At 47.0% G+C, this 17,876-nt stretch overlaps 1 protein-coding gene across 2 annotated transcripts in view; it reads right to left on the minus strand.

The window, feature by feature from the left end:
• The window catches only part of gnao1a (guanine nucleotide binding protein (G protein), alpha activating activity polypeptide O, a), a 147,610-nt gene that overhangs the window by 23,538 nt on the left and 106,196 nt on the right, over positions 1-17,876 (minus strand). For both annotated transcript variants that reach the window (XM_061772603.1, XM_061772604.1), the window contains exon 5: positions 1,240-1,368. In XM_061772603.1, the coding sequence (XP_061628587.1) occupies positions 1,240-1,368 (129 nt within the window). The remainder of the gene's footprint in view (positions 1-1,239; positions 1,369-17,876) is intronic.

A 17,876-nucleotide genomic window follows, 5' to 3' on the forward strand; every position in this document is an offset into this window, starting at 1 on the left:
CCCTCTCCCAGCTTTTTTGGAATGTGTTGCAGCCATAAAATTCTAAGTTAATAATTATTTGCTAAAAAAAGGTTTATCAGTTTGAACATTCAATATCTTGTCTTTGTCATGTAGTCAATTAAATATAGGTCGAACGAACATGATTTGCAAATCATGGTATACTGTTTTTATTTATGTATAACACAACGTCCCAACTTCATTGTAATTGGGGTTGTAAATTGAATTTTGAAACTAGCGCCGTCTGTCTTCATTCCCAGAGTTCCATGCTGTAATTCACTCAGATTTATTTCAAATTATGAGTAATCATAACGTGAGATGGCAATTACAATAAAGGCAATTGAAGGCAGTACAGTAGAACCTCGATAAAACGGACCCCGATATAATGGCTATCGGAGAAAAATGTGTCCAAAAATAGTTTCCATTTGTTACTTAAACTGTCGTTGACAAAGTCTGGCAGTTCCAGAATTGGCCGCTGTTGTTCACTGGCGCTTTGGCGCAATGCACACAGAGAAGGGGACTGACGTATTTCCGGGTCACAGATATACAAACAAAAATAGATTCAATTCCAAAAGACGTGGCTCCTGTGCCTACATGGCGGCCAAGTTGAATGTGGGGCAGTGACATGGCGGCCATGTCATGATGGATATACAGTATCTATTGTCTATTGTACATAGAGTCCGCAGCGCAGAGAGCGAGAGCGGCATAGCGGCAGTGTTAACTCTGAGGAATGCAAACACAAGTCTCTGGAGTCTGGACTATGCTATTTGTGGTAAATAACAGTTTTTTTTCCAAGCAAAGAAAATTTTACCTCTGGCAACGGATTTGGAATTATTAAGCACACTAATTCCACGCGGCTCATGAAAGCGACTTGCCTATGATGAGTACTGTGTTTCAACAATGTCAACATGACCATGCACACCAGTGTGGTAAGTTAGGATAAAATGTGAAACTTTTAAACATTTTCAAGCTTTTTTAAATATGTATTTACAATACCTTTGTACTGTACTTGGCGTTTTAGGCAACGAAAAAAACCTGCAAAACAACATTTTTGTACTGTACAGTAATATGGGTGCAATAAGACCTAAAAAAGGTGCTTCAATGTAACCGCCACCGGCTATAACCCCGCCCCTATTAGTCCGTTCTATCGAGGTTCCACTGTATTACCAGTGTTGCGGAGAATATGTCATAAAGTCACTGTGTTTGTGCGTGCTGTGAGTAACCATTCACTTGTATTCATACCTGAAGTGGAGGTTTTTGAAGGTAAAGTGTGTCTCCACAATGCCCGTAGTCTTCACCCGGGTCCTCAAAATGTCCTGCTCTGTTGGCTGGTAGTCTGCAGCGCCAATCCGATCTAGGCTGTCTAGGTAGCTGTACAACAAAGAAGATACAAATTGTTAATTAGCAGTATTTTAGTGCTTTAGTGCGTATTAAAATGAGAATGTAGTTATTTGTAAAGTTATTCACATCAACCAACCAACCATCCAACCAACAACGAAAACAAAGCAAAACGATTTAACCAAGCCAGTGTGTCAGATACATCCATGGGAAAACTACTGTAGTGATGAATACGTTTCAGCTGGCAACAATTATTCAACTGATATAAATTGGTTAACTAGAATAATCTCAACTAGAATGATGGAGCGCAAACCTCCACTACTTGGTGGTCTGATTAGTCAAGATTGAAGTGAGAAGAGTGGCGGCAAAAGTGATTCAGCCATGTCTTTGGTACAAGACTGGAGATTTGTAAATGCAAATTTTCATTGCAGACCAGTAAACTTCTTCACCTCTGCTAGTTGTATTTCAGAAATATTTGTCATTGCTCTGAGCTGACAGATAGTTAAGCAGGAAGATGGAAGCCTTGCGACCAGGACAGGGAAATATAGCCATATGCATCCATCTAGTGCGGGGGTCAGCAACCCATGGCTCTCGAGCCACATGCGGTTCTTTGGCTCCCTGGAGCCTTTTCAAAAATGTATGAAAATGGGAAAAGATAGGGGAGAAAAATATATGTTTTAATATGATTTTTGTAGGAGGACAAACACGACACAAACATTCTTAACGTTTTCCAGTGCTGTAAAAAAGTGAAAGATAGCTGAGGAGAACAGAGGATTCAACAGTTCTTGGACTGAATAATTTGCTTTCATTGCCAACGCGGAAGGTTTGCCTACATGTCTGCTTTGTAATGAGAAGTTGTCCATCCATCCATCCATCCATTGTCTGTACCGCTTTATCCTCACAAGGGGCTGCTGGAGTCTATCCCAGCTATCTTCGAGCAATTTATCTTCGGGCAATTTAGAGTCTTCAATCAATCTATCACACATGCTTTTGGGATGTGGGAGGAAACTGAAGCGCCCGGAGAAAACCCACGCAGGCACGGGGAGAACATGCAAACTCCACACAGGCGGGGCCGGGATTTCAACCCCGGTCCTTAGAACTGCGAGGCAGATGTGTTAACCTGTCGTCCACCGCTGAGAAGTTGTCAAATAACAAAAAGAGTAATATGGAAAGACATTTCCAGGGAAGGCATGCTACATTTGCAGCCAAGTACCCAGTTGGGAGTGAGAGAAAAAGTGCGATTGCATTACTTCTGGAGAAAGAGGAGCGCAAAGATAGATTTAAGAGGTGGATTGCATCTCCAAATTCCACTACAGCTGCTAGTTTTGCTCCAACCCGTGAGATAATAAAGCATGGAAAACCGTTCACAGATGGTGACTACATGAAGGATTAATTCATTAAAATTTCAGAGCACTTATTTTCAGACTTCAAAAACAAAACAGATAATATAGAAAAGCAAAGTCTCCGCAAAGACAGTGAAGGAAAGGGGCATTAAAATGGCAGGCAACATCACGAATCACCAAATCAAGGACATTAATTAAGCTCCAGCGTACTCAATTGCCTGTGATGAGTCGTGTGATGTGCACGATATTGAACAGGTATATGAACTCTGATGGGCCGCAAGAAGAAATTATCGAATTAATACCACTGAAAGGCCAAACACGGGGTGAGGACATATGTGTAGCTGTGCTGAGGTGTTAAAATGACAATGGAATAAACACCAACCACCTGATTGCAGAGGCTACAGATGGGGCACCCAGTATGAGAGGATCACAAAAGGTGACTTTACTACAGAAAGCGTTGGATCGTAATCTGCTTGCATTTCACTGAATCTTTCACCAAGAAGCACTACGTGCACAAACATTCCCACCAGAGTGTATGGAGGTTTTGAACCTTGTCAACGAGATGGTGAACAAGATAACTGCAAAAGCATTAAACCACCATCAGTTCCGTGCATTGCTAGATAAAGTTGACAGCAAATATTCCGATCTCCTGCTACCCAACAAAGTCCGATGGCTGTCCAGGAGTGAGGTTTTGTTTCGCTTTGTTCCTTGTTTAGAACACGTGAAAACATTCCTCCATCCATCCATCCACCCACGCCACCCTTTTCCGACTGAGGACTATGGTCTCAGATTTGGAGGTGCTAATTTTCATTCCAGCCGCTTCACACTCGGCTGCGAACTGCTCCAGTGAGAATTGGAGATCACGGCTTGATGAAGCCAACAGAACCACATCATCTGCAAAAAGCAGAGATGCAATACTGAGGCCACCAAACCAGACCCCATCTACGCCTCGGCTGCGCCTAGAAATTCTGTCCATAAAAGTTATGAACAGAATCGTTGACAAAGGGTAGCCTTGGTGGAGTCCAGCATTCACCGAAAACGAGTCCGACTTACTGCCGGCAATGCGGACCAAACTCTGACACCGGCCGTACAGGGACCGAACAGCCCATATCAGGGGGTTCTTTACGCCATTCTCCTGAAGCACCCCCAACAGGACTCCCCGAGAGAGACGGTCGAAAGCCTTCTCCAAGTCCACAAAACACATGCACCCTAGAGGACCCTGCCGAGGGTGTAGAGCTGGTCCACTGTTCCAAAGCCAGGACGAAAACCACACTGCTCCTCCTGAATCTGAGATTCGACTTCCCGACGGACCCTCCTCTCCAGCACCCCTGAATAGACCTTACCAGGGAGGCTGAGGAGTATGATCCACTTTAGTTGTAACACACCCTACGGTGCCCTTTCTTAAAAAGGGGGACCACCACCCCAGACTTCCAATCCAGAGGCACTGTCCCCGATGTCAATGCGATGTTGCAGAGGCGTATCAACCAGGACAGCCCCACAACATCCAGAGCCTTTAGGAACTCTGGGCTAATCTCATTCACCCCCGGAGCTTTTTAACCACCTCAACCCCAGAGATAGGAGAGCCCGCCTCAGTGACCCCAGACTCTGCTTCCTCATGGGGAGGCGTGTCGGTGGCATTGAGGAGGTCTTCGAAGTATTCTCCCCACCGACTCACAACGTCCCGAGTCGTGGTAAGCGGCGCCCCATCCCCACTATACACAGTGTTGATGGTGCACTGCTTCCCCCTCCTGAGACGCCGGATGTTGGACCAGAATTTCCTCGAAGCCGTCCGGAAGTCTTTTTCCATGGGCTCACCGAACTCCTCCCATGCCCGAGTTTTTGCTTCAGCGACCACCAAAGCTGCATTCCACTTGGCCAGCCGGTACCCATCAGCTGCCTGAGGAGTCCTACAGCCCAAAAAAGCCCGATATGACTTCTTCTTCAGTTTGACGGCAACCCTCACCGTTGGTGACGTGAAAACATTCCTGAAAAGCAAAAACCTAAACTACCCGCAACTGGAAGATACCGAGTGGCTGGAAAAACTGCACTTTATGGTGGATATGACAAGTCACCTAAACATGCTGAATAAAAGTCTTCAGGGGCGGGGAAACACTGCACTGCAAATGCTGGAACCTGTTTTGTCATTCGAGTGCAAGCTTACTGTATTCGCCAGAGATGTACAGCGAGGCACGCTCTCTCACTTCCCCTCCCTGAGAAAGTTCAAAGAAGCCCATTACGATCACACAGTCAACTGTGATTATTTAGAAGATGCGATCGTTGATATGCAAACTGCTTTTGGGAGCAGATTTAGCGAGTTCCGAAAGGAAATAAATGACACTATTTTACCCTGTCACACCCCTGGAGATTGAGCTGTCCTTGTTGAACATATTCCCAGGAGTAAATCAAGCTGACCTCAAAATGGAAATGGCCGATATACGTGACAAAGATTTATGGGTGTCCGAATTCAAAAGTCTGACAGCCGAGCTTGAAAATGTCACTCGCAAGAAAGCCCAGCTTGCCCTAAGCCAGAAATGGAGTGAAATTGAAAGCCTCGCAACACCTGAGAAAAAATAAACATTTAATCATTAATGCTCATTATGTCATTTGGATAGTAGGCTAATATAGACACTTACAGCATGTGTTGCCTTCATTATAAGGCTTATATAAGGCTTTTAATTTTTTGGGATCCAGACAGATTTGTTTTTTGTTTTTTTTGGTCCAATATGGGTCTTTCAACATTTTGGGTTGCCGACCCCTGATCTAGTGTAATAAGTCATTACATTTATTTATAGACGACAATGTGTTGCTTCAGTACTTTTAGATGGATACTGATTTACCTCCTGATGAATGGAAGAACAAGATACTGGATGACGGACTAATGGTAAAAGATTGATTCATTGATTCAAGCCTGCACACAGACAAACGCACGCACGCACACATGCACATGCACACACAGAGTTTCAGGTCCATTCATTATATTGACAGGAATAATGGTTTGATTACGTGCATTGAGGCATGAAGATAATATAATATGGAAAAATGTTTACCCAATTATGACTAATATTATTAATTAATAGAAGACTATTTTAGTGTTTTCCCAAAACGTATAATTGAGTCATTTTCATATAATTTTATCAATAACAATAAAGCCATACCCCACTAATTAATTTTACTAATATGAGTATTTTCATTGTTATCCATCAGGCAGCACGGTGGTTGACTGGTTAGCAAATCCGCGTCACAGTTCTGAGGACTGTGGTTCAAATCCCAGCCCCGCCTTTGTGGAGTTTGCATGTTTAACTCGTCCGTGCCTGCGTGGGTTTTCTCCGGGCACTCCGGTTTCCTCCCACATCCCAAAAACATGCATGGTAGGTTAATTGAAGATTCTAAATTCCCCGTAGGTGTGAATGTGAGTGCGAAGGATTGTTTGTTTATATGTGCCGTGCGATTGGCTGGCGACCAGTTCAGGATGTTCCCCGCCTCTCGCCCGAAGATAGCTGGGATAGGCTCCAGCACGCCCGTGACCCTTGTGAGGATAAGCAGAACGGAAGATGAATGAATGAATGTTATCCATCACGAAGTCATAATTGTTTCTAAGATAAAAATAATAATTTTCAAACTTTTCTAAGTCTTTACTGTTAGGTGCCTGAAATGAAGTTTCATGATTTGCAATGTTTTTTGCTAATTATGTTTTTGGATATATAGGCTTTGTCTCCTATTGCCTAATATGCATTTACCTGGAAAACTAACACAAATGCATCTCAGTGTCTTCAGTTCTTTTTTTCTTCTTTTACAAACGGTACTTCTTTGCCACTCAAGCTGTCTTTACGGTTAATACCACTGGATAGAGCCTCATTATGTTGTTGCAATTCACCTGAGGGATTTGTGAGCTCAAGTGCCAGAATGAGGCAGCCATTTTGCATTCACACAATAGCAGGCAGCAAAATAGATGTCATTTCAGAGATATGAATGAATATGTATGAATTTGTGTAAGTGTCATAACTATTTCATGTCTTAACCGTTATTACAATTGTATAAAAACAAGAGTGTAATGGGTTTAATGAGTGGTAATAGGATCATTTATGCACTTGTATCTGCAGAGTTTGAAGGGCATGTGTTTTTTTTATAAAGCTTTTTGTCTTTACTCTTATGCACTTTTGACTTTACAGTTATAAAAAGAAGTGCATTTCAATGGGTCACCATCATTTGCTCTGTCAATAAGGACTGCCTTTATTATGAATGGCTAAAATTTTAAATCATCAATAACTTTTTGAAAATAGGACTTTAAGCGTGGCTGTTTCAGAATGGGAGACATTTACCCGTATAAAACCAAGTCGGTATAAAAAAATTGGAAAATTAGAATTTTTCTTTCTTTCCTATTTATTTCCTGTCATTGATCAAACTGTATGGAAATGACCCAAAGAGCTAAATAGATGAAAAACAATACAGTGTTTGGTATATAAGTATATATAAAAATTGTTTTCCAGTGTGACACAAAAAATAGTACCAGACGCTTATTTCAACATGTTTGAAGATAAAAATAAGGATTGCCACTTCTTTTTTAGCAAGCAATTCAGCGCCTCCATCCTGCCGTGCACCATTTACTGAGCAAGATGACAAAATACAACAAATTATGTTGGCTGGAACAGTGCATTCAACATTTGATTTAAAAAAATATACTGTATTTTTTGATGTACTGTATGTTTTTGTGTATCAAGTGTGAGTATGAGTTGTGTTTGCATGTTAGGCAACATTATTTGCGGAGCAAGATGCTGCACAGTCCTCAAGCGGACTTGAATTTATGACCTTCGGCGTGGGAGGATTGTGTTATATGTCCTCTGAAGGTGTCACACACGGCAATGCAACTTAAATTAACAGGCAGCCAGATAGAATGGTTTTCTGTGAAGTGATAATTTGTGTGTGTGTGCTTGTACATGTGTGCGTGTGTAAGTGCAGAGCATTGAAAAGTTATCTGGACAAGCTGTCAGCATCATCCTCAGAATATTCTGTTATCGGAAACACAGTACCGATCTCCTGTTTTCATCAGCCTGTATTATTGTTGGTGAGATTGGCTGCAGGTTTAAGAAAGTACCATCTAATGAGGCCATAGAGCATGAGGGAGGCAGAGCTAATGTATAGGCAGGTCAGCACCATCTGTCCAAGCTGGGAGCTGGAGCCTAACACAACTGACTGGGTGGAAGGATGACTACGCCCTGGAATAGTAAACAGTCAATCACAGGGCAGATATAGAGACTGATAACCATTCACGCTCACATTCATTCCTACGGTCACTGCGGGTATTGACTGTCTGTGTGGAAGTCAACGACAACACTACAAGTGACCAGGTCAGGGGCAACATATTGAAAAGCAAGACTGATGAGTTGTTGGTGACATGATGCGTCATTTACAGTATTACACAAATTATAAATATAATATATGGCAAAACTGTATTTCACATTATTACCAATTGCATGGAAAAATACTATTTGTAAATTGTGTTTGTTGAAATTACATAACCCCCACATTGACTGGTCCTCTGGGCAGGTTATGTCATGGGGCAGCAATTGCGCCCGGAACTGTTTCAAGCCACCATGTGATGTTCAGGGCTATGTTTCTAAGGACAATCCACAGACCCCATCTGGGGATCCTGATTTATCTCAAGTGCCCACCTGTTATCAGGATATTAAAGACGTTTTTTCCAAGTCCAAGGCCAAATCCCTTCCACCCCACAGACCTTATGACTGTGCTGTTGACTTGCTGCCTGGAACCACACCCCAACGAGGGAGGTTGTTCTCTCTTTCAGGGCCGGAACACAAGGCCATGAAAGAGTACGTGGAAGAATCACTGGCAGCCGGGATCATTCATCCATCTTCATCCCCTGCGGGAGCAGGATTTTTCTTTGTGGACAAAAAGGACAAGACCCTGCGACCCTGTATCGATTACCGGGGTCTCAACGAGATAACTATAAAAAACAGGTACCCTCTTCCTCTCATCTTCACCGCCTTTGAGTTCCTGGAGGGAGCCAAAATTTTCACCAAACTGGACTTAAGAAATGCGTATCATCTAGTCAGGATAAGGGAGGGGGATGAATGGAAAACAGCATTCAACACATCAACGGGACATTATGAGTATTTGGTAATGCCTTTTGGACTTACTAACGCTCCAGCTGTTTTCCAAAACCTTGTCAATGATGTCCTGCATGACATGTTGAATGTTTTTGTCTATTTGGACGACATTTTGATATTCTCCCCGGATGAGGAGACTCACATTATTCATGTCCGCTCTGTATTGCAGCGGTTACTGCAGAATCAACTATATGTCAAGGCTGAGAAATGTGAGTTCCACAAGGCGTCTGTTTCTTTTCTGGATTTCGTCCTGGCTCAGGGTGAAGTCAAAATGGACCCTTGCAAAGTCGATGCCGTTATTAAGTGGCCTACTCCCACGTCACGCAAAGATGTACAAAGGTTCTTAGGGTTCGCAAACTTCTACAGAAAATTCATCAGAAATTTCAGTTCTATAGCCTCTCCTTTGCATGATCTTACCTCACCACACAAACCTTTTGTATGGAACCCGCTTTGTCAGGCAGCTTTTCAAAAACTTAAATCTGCGAAGAGAATTCTTTGTCCGACCCTAAGACTATTTTGCCCAAGTCATGTTTCATTTCCGCTTTTGTTTGGGACATTGAAACTGCGGGTAAAGGGGCTCTGAAAAACACTCTTAGGCCTGAAGATTGCCCTGAAAACAGGCTTTATGTGGTTCCGACCTTAAGGGGAAGAGTCATCCACTGGGCTCACACGAACCGAACTGTATGTCACCCAGGCATTGCCAAGACGCAATCAGTGGTCGAACAGCGCTTTTGGTGGCCTAATGTTAGGAGGGATGTTATTGATTACGTCAATGCTTGCCAGGTATGTGCTGCTAACAAACCCTCTCGTCAACGTCCTTCTGGGGAGTTGCGACCCCTGCCAATACCACAACGTCCTTGGTCAGACATTTCCGTAGACTTTGTGACAGGATTACCTCGAAAGGAAATACCACAATTCTCACCGTTGTTGACAGGTTCTCTAAAATGGCTCACTTCATTGCACTCCCGAAACTCCCCTCAGCTGAAGATACTACAGAGTTAATGATCAATCAGGTATTCAAATTCCATGGTTTCCTCAAGAATGTGGTGTCTGATAGGGGTCCCCAATTCATTTCGCAATTTTGGAAGGAGTTTTGCAATCTCATAGGTGCTACCGTCAGTCTGTCATCTGGGTTTCACCCTGAAACCAACGGCCAAACCGAGAGGCTGAACCAGGACCTGGAGACTGGGCTCCGATGTCTCGCTTCACAGGAGCCGCGATCCTGGTCTCAGAAACTGGTTTGGGTCGAATTCTCCCACAATTCCCTCCCCTCTGCATCCACTGGTCTATCGCCTTTTCACGTTGTGCATGGTTACCAACCATCTCTGTTTCCTGCCATAGCCCCAGAGTCCACAGTTACAGCGGCATTGACCTTGGTGAGACGCTGCAGGAGGACCTAGGAGCGAGCCCGCCAGATGCTGCTGCGCCAGGGACGGTCCTACAAAGCCGCTGCTGACCGTCGGAGGACACCGGCCCCGAACTACAAAGTGGGTCAACGAGTTTGGCTCTCGACCAAACATATTCCACTCCGGGTGGAGTCCAAGAAGCTCGCTCCCAGGTTCATTGGGCCCTTCCCAATCACAAAGATCATCAACCCTGTCACCATGAAGCTTAGGTCCACCCTGCTTTTCACGTCAGCCTACTCAAGCCCGCCCGGGAGTCCCCTCCTCCCCCCCGGTTTGTGGATGGGGGCCCTGCCTTCTCTGTGAAGCGGTTGTTGTCGTCTCGTCGGAGGGGGAGGGGGTTTCAATATCTGGTGGACTGGGAGGGCTACGGGCCTGAGGAACGTTCATGGGTGCCGTCTGCGTTTATCATGGATAACTCTCTCCTTCGGGACTTCCACGTTGCGCATCCAGGGGTCCCGGGGCCGTCTGGGGCTGGCCTTTAAGGGGGGGGGGGGGGTACTGTCATGGGTGTGTGTTCCGGTTTTTGTCTTCCCCCTGTTTCACACACACCTGCTCCTGTGAGCATCTTCACCACCTGTGCCTCGTTCACCCGAATTACCCCTTGTATTTAACCTCGTGTCTCATTCCCTCTCGTCGCCAGTTCGTTGTACCTTGTCGTCGCGTTCCAGCATTCCTTGTTTCCACGTCACAGACTCACAGTAAGACTTGACCCTGTTCCGATTATCGACCTTGCCTCTTTGCCTCATGTTTTTGGATACTGTTGACTTTCTCGGATTGCCTGCCTGTGCCCGTATATTAAACCTCTCTTTTTGGAAACTGAAATTTGTTTTGGAGTCGTGCATTTTTGGGTCCTATCCTCTGTTCCGTTCATGACAGCGGGACAGAACACAATAGGAATCTCCCATAGATCTTTAATGTGACATTTACACAAATGGTGTGCATCTGTGCACACAATGTTGTAGGCATAGTCACATGCTCGCTTCAAATGTTGTTTCAATTGATCACTGGCCACATGTAACTGCTAAATTGCCTAGATCAGTGGGTCTCAAACTTTTGACACCAAGTACCACCTAAAAAAATGTTTAGCTCTCCAAGTACCAAAATCATGACCATACATACAATAACATAGTAACCCTAAGTGTTCATCAAAAATGAGGAAAATGTTTTATTCCTTTATTCCTTTTTATTAATATCATTGTCACCAACTGTAACTTCATGCCCAGTTTGAACATTAACACTACATTTAAACATAGGAAAATACACACACAAAAACGCACACACACACACAAAAATGGATCAAATGCAAACGTATTGTACTAAAAAGTAGGGCTGTCAATTGATTAATTTTTAAAATCATCACACTTTTGAATTTTAAGTAATTGCGATTAATCACAGGCGCCAATGATAAAACACATACGAGTACAGTTTGCTTTGAGATGGTATTTAAAACTTGTTGTGTTTCGATGAAAAGAAAGTTCAGCGCCGCACTATATACAAATTACCCAAGTCCCCAAATTTGCTGCAGAGCACACCAGTTGGAGTCATCTCACTTGTCTTTACAGTGGTGTAAGCATTGACCTGATCACTGACCTTGCACCGCATTTCAGATATCCATCCATGGTTAAAGTAAAGGAGCGTGTATGATCAACATAAATTGTAGGAATAATCAGTTAATAAATGATTAATGCAGTATTTTTGTTGTGATTAATCATGAGTTAATGCTATAACTTTGGCAGCCATACTAAAAAGTCAAATATAACTGAACTGTAGTTTCGCATACCACTTGAGGTACTCGTACCATACTTTGAGAATGATAAAACATTGAGATGCTGTAATTAATCTATTGTTTTCTCGAAGTGGCATGTGTACATTATTAGTCTTGACTACATCAGGCACAAGTGTTTAAATTAAGTTTATTTTTTTCTTTTTCATTTCTTCAAGTCACTTGCACCCCTTTTCATGTTCTCTGCTTTATTTCCTGTAATTTATTCTATTTTAAGCGGCCCTCACACTTGCTTAGCTTTACTTCTAGACTCTTGTCCATTGATTTTCATCCAGACACTGTCTTTTCAGTGGTTTATTTGGTCATTTGATCATTTATTGATGTGGCTTCTACACAAAGTAGCCTCTCCCTGTAATCAGAATATATTGTACAATATGTTCCTGTAAGGCTTCAGGTCAGCTTCAAGTGTCATAATGATCTGGCACACAAGCGCCTGACGGTCCCCCCCTGTGGCTACAAGAGGGCACGCAAGAGCATTTAAATATGCAACCTCCAAACTTCAACAATGGAAGGATGCTTTTGAGGCTTGATTGCATGACAGACATCTCAAATGATGAAAAGCTGCAGTAGGGAGAAAGCTTCCCTCTGAGGGAGTAAGTGGAAATCACCACAAGAGCGGCGTTGGTATTTCTCAGGCACATGACACTGTCCAGCCATCCATTTTCCATACCACTTGTCCTGTTTAGGGTCACACGTGAGGATCCTGTTCGTGGACTTCAGCTCAGCGTTCAACACCATCATCCCTGAACTCCTTTCATCCAAGCTTCTCCAGCTCAGCGTCTCACCTGCCGACACAACCTGGAGTTGAACACACTCAAGACTGTAGAGATGATCGTGGACTTCAGGAGGCATCCTTCGCCACAGCTGCCCCTCATGTTGTCCAGCTGCCTTGTGTCAACCGTCGAGACCTTCAAGTTCCTGGGAATTACAATCTCTCAGGACCTGAAGTGGGCGACCAACATCAACTCCGTCCTCGAAAAGGCCCAGCAGAGGATGTACTTCCGGCGGCTTCTGAGAAAGCAAGGCCTGCCACCGGAGCTGGTGAGACAGTTCTACACAGCGGTCATCGAATCAGTCCTGTGTTCTTCCATCACAGCCTGGTTTGGTGCTGCTACAAAAAAGGACAAACTCCGACTGCAACGGACAATCAAAACTGCTAAAAGGATTGTCGGTACCCCCCTACCCACCATTGAGGACTTGCACGCTGCCAGAACTAAGACAAGGGCGTGCAAAATCCTCTCTGACCCTCCGCACCCCGGTCACCAGCTCTTACAGCTCCTTCCCTCAGGTAGGCGCTACCGATCAATGCAAACTAGAACTAGTAGACATTCCAAAAGCTTCTTCCCTCCTGCGATCAACTTCTTAAACACCCAACCTATAATTCCATTACAACAAGCTGGCAATTTTTTGACTTGAGTTCGTTGTCACATTTCTGTGGGGCCAATTATCTATTACTCATGCACTCACTGTATTTGCCTCGCCATGCTCCACTATTTGCATATACTGGCCACTCATGCCAGAGTAGCATCTGCTCCATTTGCACACTGATTGAGGAGTATCTGTAACATTTGCACAACCAACATTGTCCCAGATTATCGCACTACTCGTCACTTTAAACCGCATACACTCCTTGAAGTCTCAGCGCCCTTTGCACAATGGTCATTGCACAGGACTATTGCAATATTAGTCATTCGAACTGCTCGAAGTGCTACAGGACTCTGCATCTTTTTGCACAATTGTTTTTTGTCAATGTCTTTATGTCTCCAAAGTGTTCTGTAAATTGACTGTCTGTTGTACTAGAGCGGCTCCAACTACCGGAGACAAATTCCTTGTGTGTTTTGGACATACTTGGCAAATAGAGATGATTCTGATTCTGACATAGAGCTGGAGTCTATTTCATTGACTTTGGGCCAAAAGAAACTACACTCCCCTCCTTGAACCGTCACCTTATCGTGGTGGAGGGGTTTGTGTGTCCCAATGATCCTAGGAGCTAAGTTTTCTGGGGCTTTATGCCCCTGGCAGGGTCACCCATGGCAAACACGTCCTAGGTGAGGGACCAGACTAAGCACGGCTCAAAGACCCCTTATGAAGAAGACAAATTATGGACTCAGGTTTCCCTTGCCCGGACGGGGGTCACCGGGGCCCCCCCTCTGGAGTAAGGCCTGGAGTTGAGGCTCGAAGGAGAGCGCCTGGCGGCTGCGCCTGCACCCATGGGGCCCGGCCGGGCACAGCCCGAAAGGGTAACGTGGGTCCCCCTTCCCATGGGCTCACCACCTGTGGGAGGGGCCATAGGGGTCGGGTGCAGTGTGAGCTGGGCGGTGGCCGAAGGAGGGGGCCTTGGCGATCCGATCCCCGGCTACAGAAGCTGGCTCGAGGGACATGGAATGTCACCTCTCTGGCAGGGAAGGAGCCCGAGCTGGTGTGTGAGGGCGAGAAGTTCCGAGTAGATATAGTCGGGCTCGCCTCCACGCACAGTTTGGGCTTTGGTACCAGTCCTCTCGAACGGGGTTGGACTCTCTTCCACTCTGGAGTTGCCCACGGTGAGAGGCGCCGAGCAGGTGTGGGTATACTTATTGCTCCCCGGCTCGGCGCCTGTACGTTGGGGTTCACCCCGGTGGACGAGAGGGTACTCCTCGCTCCGCCTTCGGGTGGGGGGACGGGTCCTGACTGTTGTTTGTGCCTATGCACCAAACACCAGTTCAGAGTACCCACCCTTTTTGGAGTCCTTGGAGGGGGTGCTGGAGAGCGCTCCCGCTGGGGACTCCATCGTTCTGCTGGGGGACTTCAATGCTCACACGGGCAATGACAGTGAGACCTGGAAGGGCGTGATTGGGAGGAACGGCCCGCCCGATCAGAACCCGAGGGGTGTTCTGTTATTGGACTTCTGTGCTCGTCACGGATTGTCCATAACGAACACCATGTTCAAGCATAAGGGTGTCCACACGTGCACTTGGCACCAGGACACCCTAGGTCGCAGTTCGATGATCGACTTTGTGGTCGTGTCATCGGACTTGCGGCCGCATGTCTTGGACACTCGGGTAAAGAGAGGGGCAGAGCTGTCAACTGATCACCACCTGGTTGGTGTTGGCTCCGATGGTGGGGGAAGATGCCGGTCCAACGTGGCAGGCCCAAACGTATTGTAAGGGTCTGCTGGGAACGTCTGGCGGAATCCCTTGTCAGAAGGAGTTTCAACTCCCACCTCCAACAGAACTTTGGTCTTTTTCCGGGGGAGGCGGGGGACATCGAGTCCGAGTGGACCATGTTCCGCGCCTCCATTGCTGAGGCGGCCGACCGGAGCTGTGGCCGTAAGGTGGTCGGTGGCTGTCGTGGCGGCAATCCCCGAACCCGTTGGTGGACACCAATGGTGAGGGATGCCGTCAAGCTGAAGAAGGAGTCCTATCGGGCCTTTTTGGCCTGTGGGACTCCTGAGGCAGCTGATGGGTACCGGCTGGCCAAGCGGAATGCAGCATTGGTGGTCGCTGAAGCAAAACCTCGGGCATGGGAGGAGTTCGGTGAGACCATGGAAAAAGACTTCCGGATGGCTTCGAGGAAATTCTGGTCCACCATCCGACGTCTCAGGAGGGGAAAGCAGTGCACCATCAACACTGTGTATAGTGGGGATAGGGCGCTGCTGACCTCGACTCGGGACGTTGTGAGCCGGTGGGGAGAATACTTCGAAGACCTCCTCAATTCCACCGACACGGCTTCCCATGAGGGAGAAGAGTCTGGGTTCTCTGAGGCGGGCTCTCCTATTTCTGGGGTTGAGGTCACTGAGGTGGTTAAAAAGCTGCTCGGTGGCAAGGCCCCAGGGGTGGATGAGATTCGCCTGGATTTCCTCAAGGCTCTGGATGTTGTAGGGCTGTCCTGGTTGACACGCCTCTGCAACATCACGTGGACATCGGGGACAGTGCCTCTGGATTGGCAGACTGGGGTTGTGGTCCCTCTTTTTCAGAAGGGGGACCGGAGGGTGTGTTCCAACTACAGGGGGATCACACTCCTCAGCCTCCCTGGTAAGGTCTATTCAGGGGTGCTGGAGAGGAGGGTCCGTCGGGAAGTTGAATCCCAGATTCAGGAGGAGCAGTGTGGTTTTCGTCCTGGCCGTGGAACAGTGGACCAGCTCTACACCCTTGGCAGGGTCCTCGAGTGTGCATGGGAGTTCGCCCAACCAGTCTACATGTGTTTTGTGGACTTGGAGAAGGCGTTCGACCGTGTCCCTCGGGTGGTCCTGTGGGGGGTGCTTCGGGAGTATGGGGTACCAAACCCCCTGATACGGGCTGTTCGGTCCCTGTACGACCGGAGTCAGAGTTTGGTCCGCATATCCGGCAGTAAGTCGGACTCGTTTCCGGTGATGATTGGACTCCGCCAAGGCTGCCCTTTGTCACCGATTCTGTTCATAACTTTTATGGACAGAATATCAAGGCGCAGCCGAGGCGTAGAGGGGGTCCGGTTTGGTGGTCAGGAGAGGTTCTGCGCCTCCACATCGAGAGGAGCCAGATGAAGTGGCTGGGACATCTGTTCACCTGTGGGATGTTGTCCCTGTACGACCGGAGTCAGAGTTTGGTCCGCGTAGCCGGCAGTAAGTCGGACTTGTTCCCGGTGAGGGTTGGACTCCGCCAAGGCTGGCCTTTGTCACCGATTCTGTTCATAGGGTCCTCAAGGGTGCATGTGTTTTGTGGACTTGGAGAAGGCCTTCGACCGTCTCCCTCGGGGAGTCCTGTGGGGGGTGCTTCAGGAGTATGGCGTAAAGAACCCCCTGATATGGGCGGTTCGGTCCCTGTACGGCCGGTGTGAGAGTTTGGTCCGCATTGCCGGCAGTAAGTCGGACTCGTTTTCGGTGAATGCTGGACTCCGCCAAGGCATTCACCGAATGCACAGAGGGGGTCGGGTTTGGTGGCCTCAGTATTGCATCTCTGCTTTTTGCAGATGATGTGGTTCTGTTGGCTTCATCAAACCGTGACCTCCAACTCTCATTGGAGCAGTTCGCAGCAGAGTGTGAAGCGGCTGGGATGAGAATCAGCACCTCCAAATCTGAGACCATGGTCCTCAGTCGGAAAACGGTGGCGTGCCCTCTCCAGGTCGGGGATGAGATCCTGCCCCTAGTGGAGGAGTTCAAGTATCTTGGGGTCTTGTTCAAGCGTGAGGGAAGAATGGAACGGGAGATCGACAGGCGGATCGGTGCAGCGTCTGCAGTGATGCAGACTTTGTATCGATCCGTTGTGGTAAAGAAGGAGCTAAAACGAAAGGCGAAGCTCTCGATTTACCGGTCGATCTACGTTCCTACCCTCACCTATGGTCACAAGCTGTGGGTCGTGACCGAAAGAACGAGATCCCGGATACAAGCGGCCGAAATGTGTTTCCTCCGCAGGGTGTCCAGGCTCTCCCTTAGAGATAGGGTGAGAACCTCGGCCATCCGGGAGGATCTCAGAGTAGAGCCGTTGCTCCTTCACATCGAGAGGAGCCAGATGAGGTGGCTGGGGCATCTGATTCAGATGTCTCCCGGACGCCTCCCTGGTGAGGTGTTCCGGGCACGTCCCACCGGGAGGAGACCCCGGGGACGACCCAGGACACGCTGGAGAGACTACATCCTTCGGCTGGCCTGGGAACGCCTCGGGATCCCCCCGGAAGAGATGGATGAAGTGGCTGGGGAAAGGGAAGTCTGGGCATCCCTGCTAAAGCTACTACCCCCGCGACCCGACCTCGGATAAGCGGTAGAAGATGGATGGATGGATGGAAACTACACTCTGGACTGTTCCCTCGTCAATTTCAAGGCATACGTAGATAAGACAACATTTTACACTCACACTGTCACTGAACCCATTCCGCCTGCACCGACGTCAGGCAAGTAAACCACCAAAGCATCATTGATTCCAGTAAAAACAGTACA

The sequence above is a fragment of the Phyllopteryx taeniolatus genome, chromosome 5 (genome assembly GCF_024500385.1).
Source record: "Phyllopteryx taeniolatus isolate TA_2022b chromosome 5, UOR_Ptae_1.2, whole genome shotgun sequence".
Lineage (NCBI taxonomy): Eukaryota > Metazoa > Chordata > Actinopteri > Syngnathiformes > Syngnathidae > Phyllopteryx > Phyllopteryx taeniolatus.